Source organism: Aspergillus terreus, genomic scaffold, assembly GCF_000149615.1.
Source record: "Aspergillus terreus NIH2624 scaffold_12 genomic scaffold, whole genome shotgun sequence".
Taxonomy (NCBI): Eukaryota; Fungi; Ascomycota; class Eurotiomycetes; order Eurotiales; family Aspergillaceae; genus Aspergillus; species Aspergillus terreus.
In genome coordinates, this window is record NT_165935.1 from 786,915 (window position 1) to 790,182 (window position 3,268).

At 51.0% G+C, this 3,268-nt stretch overlaps 2 protein-coding genes across 2 annotated transcripts in view; one reads left to right on the forward strand and one right to left on the reverse strand.

Moving 5' to 3' along the window:
* Positions 1-2,246: 2,246 nt before the first annotated feature.
* Positions 2,247-2,697, reverse strand: ATEG_08267 (mitochondrial 37S ribosomal protein bS16m; the record flags this gene model as incomplete). Its single annotated transcript, XM_001216888.1, has 2 exons — positions 2,247-2,514; positions 2,621-2,697. The coding sequence occupies 2 exons, from the start codon at positions 2,695-2,697 to the stop codon at positions 2,247-2,249; spliced, it is 345 nt and encodes a 114-aa protein (XP_001216888.1).
* A 381-nt stretch (positions 2,698-3,078) lies between these two features.
* ATEG_08268 (NADHX epimerase) overlaps positions 3,079-3,268 on the forward strand; it is a gene marked incomplete at both ends in the record, with an annotated part of 940 nt that continues 750 nt past the window's right edge. Inside the window, 2 exons of the mRNA XM_001216889.1 lie at positions 3,079-3,090; positions 3,144-3,252. Of these exons, the coding sequence (XP_001216889.1) occupies positions 3,079-3,090; positions 3,144-3,252 (121 nt within the window). The remainder of the gene's footprint in view (positions 3,091-3,143; positions 3,253-3,268) is intronic.

Genomic DNA, 3,268 nt, shown 5'->3' on the forward strand with positions numbered 1-3,268 from the left:
CAAAGGAAGCAAATTCCCACTTGGATAGCAAAACTTCACAGAAACTATCATGCCAGAGACTGATATTCTCTTCTCTCCTATGGCGATATCCATCATCCTTTCAACCCTTTGCCTTTAACAGCAGTCTAGGTCTCCATGGATTCGAGTCTCTGTGCCAATTTCTACAACAAGGTCAAAATCTCCCTCAATTGGTCTTCTTCGGCCCGACTTACTGCACTCGTTGTCGACGACGTATTCTCGCCGGACCGATCGTGTCCACCAGGCCCGGGGGGGGAGGAGAGGATGGAGAAAATCAGGAGGCGAAAGTGATGAAGGGTATGGGTTTATGGGTGGTAGGCAGTAGTGATGGAAGGATAATGATGGGGGGGTGGAGGGAAGGAGACCCAGACTAATAATAATGCAGAGAGTTCGGGGGAGGATAAAGTTAGATTGGGTTGGGAGGGGTACCAGTGCTGTAGTAGTAGTGGTAGTGGTAGTAGTAGTAGTATAAGGGAATGAATCGTTCTCTAGTTTCTTCCACGATTCGGAAGAATGTCAAATAAAAGAATGAAAGGAAAGAAAAGTAAAAAAAGAAAATAATAAAAAGATAGAAAGGAAAAGATGAGCACAGATCCGGAAGGTCTGGAATGAATGACTGAAGAACACTCCCTCTCTCTCTCTCTCACACACCCTCTCGCTCCTCGAGGGAATCCACGGATCGAGTCTGGGTCCGTTCCAGCTGCGTCTTACGCGACGTTGACACGACGCGCTATCGGCCTGTAGGCGATGATCGGCTGGGCGCTAAACCAGAGAGTCAGGGGGTTCTGTTCGGGAGACGATGGTTTTATGAAAGAATAATCAGGCAGACGACAGTTGAATGATGGCGATGTCGATAATAATGATCTAGATCGCAGTCGTCTTCCGCCTTCCATCCGAGTGCAGCATCACGCAAACATCGTCGGCCATCCGATTATCCGCATGCGACAGAGGAGTGCGTGTGCTTTGTCAGCCAGAAGTGCGTGGAGAGAATGACTAATCCATATACTCTTTCATGCAAGTACTACCAAGTACAACCACACACGTCCATTGACAATAATAATAATCCCCGAACAATGACGAGACCGGATAACAATCCGACACTCGAGGTATAAGAACCGTTGTGCATACAGCCAGGTCAGAGGACAAGATGACTCGAGACCCATGCAACCCATGCAATCGCGTGGGCTAACTGCCTAGTGTAGTCCCTGGGAACATAGTCGAACTCCCGATAGGTGGTCTCTCATGTGATTCCGTCTCAACCAATCTGTACGAACAAGCCTGATAAGCCTGGGCTAACGACGACCACCGCCCATGTCGACCAACGGGCTGGTAAAGCCAACCAGACCCCACGGCCTCCCCCCCTTTGCGCCGGCCAGTGCATGGATGATGGCCCTGGGGGCGGCCAGGACGGATTTCCATGGAAAAGTCCCAACTCTGCGGCCGATCGTCGCACCTGGAATTGTTCCCGGGGGCCAATCATTCTCCGTCGCCCCGTGTCTGGGCCCTGACTGCGTTGGCGGATTGGTCCGGAGGGTTTGATCCTTCGAGATAGTAGGTACTTAAGTGTAGGCAGGTAGACTAGTACGGCATCCTACAAGCATTATGCCTTCTCGTTGGGTATAGCTAGTTGAATTGCTATATTCTATTATTTTGATTCATCGATTTTATCTCGTCAGACGACTAGACTCTTGGTACATGAAGTATCTACACGGACATCTCCTACTAATCGAATACCGCAGGGTACCTCCATGTAACCAGATATATATCGGCCACGTACTTTTGTCCTACTATACAACCGCCCTACTTCATCTATCCGACGTCATGATACCTCAACAACACGCGCCTGCCTACCTAGGTAGTCACCCAGATGAAATCTCAGCCGCATGTCATCCACCGCGACCCTGGTTCAGTTCTGTCGCAACTGACTCACGCGAACAACGTCATCAGAAGACACTCGCCAATCATACGACCACCAGAATAAGCTCCAGTCCATTCATACATATGACCACATAATATACAGAAGCCCCTGGCCGGACTCAAGCACAAACCAAGTAATCAAATATCATATCCTCAATAACGCCGTAAATGCCAGAGATCACATCCATCCATGCTCACGCAGGATGAAGGCAGAAATCTCCCCCAGACTGCTCAACGAACATTGCGGGTATGTAAACAAAAAACAAATATCACATAATTTGCCGGTCTAGTTCTTGTTCTGCTTCTTCGGCTCAACCAATCCAGCCTGTAGCGACACCGTCAGCATTCATCCCTCCCTGTAGCGCCGATGGCAAATAACATACCAGACTCAACAACTTCCACACCGAGTCGCTTGGCTGCGCCCCCACTCCCAGCCAGTACTTGGCTCGGGATCGGTCGAGCGACACCTCCTTGTATGCGCGCGCGTGTCGGGCTTCCTCGTCCGAGAGGTTCGTTGGGCGCTGCGGGACCGGGTTGAAGGTGCCGATGACCTCGAGGGGTTTGGAGTTGCGGGCCGACCTGGAGTAGTTAGCGAATGTCCAGGATACAGGTCGCAGTCCCTGCGTCCGAATGGATTGATTGAAAGACGACCGATCCGTTCTGGGGGCGGGAAAAGTCTACTCACCGGGCTTGCGCCACGACAACGTTGTAGATCGGCTGATGCTTGTTCCCGAAGCGGGCCAGACGAATGCGAACGACCATCTTGACGGTTCGTAGATGAATTGAGGAAGATGGGGTTATTTCACAGCGACAGATATACCAAGGTGAAGCTGGAGGATTTGGCCAAAACTCCGCGGGAGTGATCGGATGTTTGGTTGTTCCGGACCTAGCGGATGCGGACTAGCGCCGGTGGGCGGTGGAGGGTATCAGTATGATGCAATCAACATCACTCACTATATACTCCGGAGGTCCTCCCAAACTGTCTACGACTCTCAATCGATACGCCAGGTGATACTATCTTTTCTGAGGCAGATTCATATTTATTTATCCACCCGGTGCATGTTCCGCCCGGCATTGACCGTCCCTAAACGGTTCCTTTCCCTGAAGTCCCCCGCATTTCGATACTACACTCGAACCGCCAGAATGTCGCTGAAGGTATGTTAAGATTCCATACCAACACTGTCTCAATGACTACCATAACAAAACAGGCCATATCCTCCAAAGACGCCGCCTCCCTCGACAAAGATCTCATGGAGATCGGCGGATGGTCTCTTGACCAGCTCATGGAGCTGGCCGGACTGTCCGTCTCGCAAGCCAGTAAGCACCCACGACG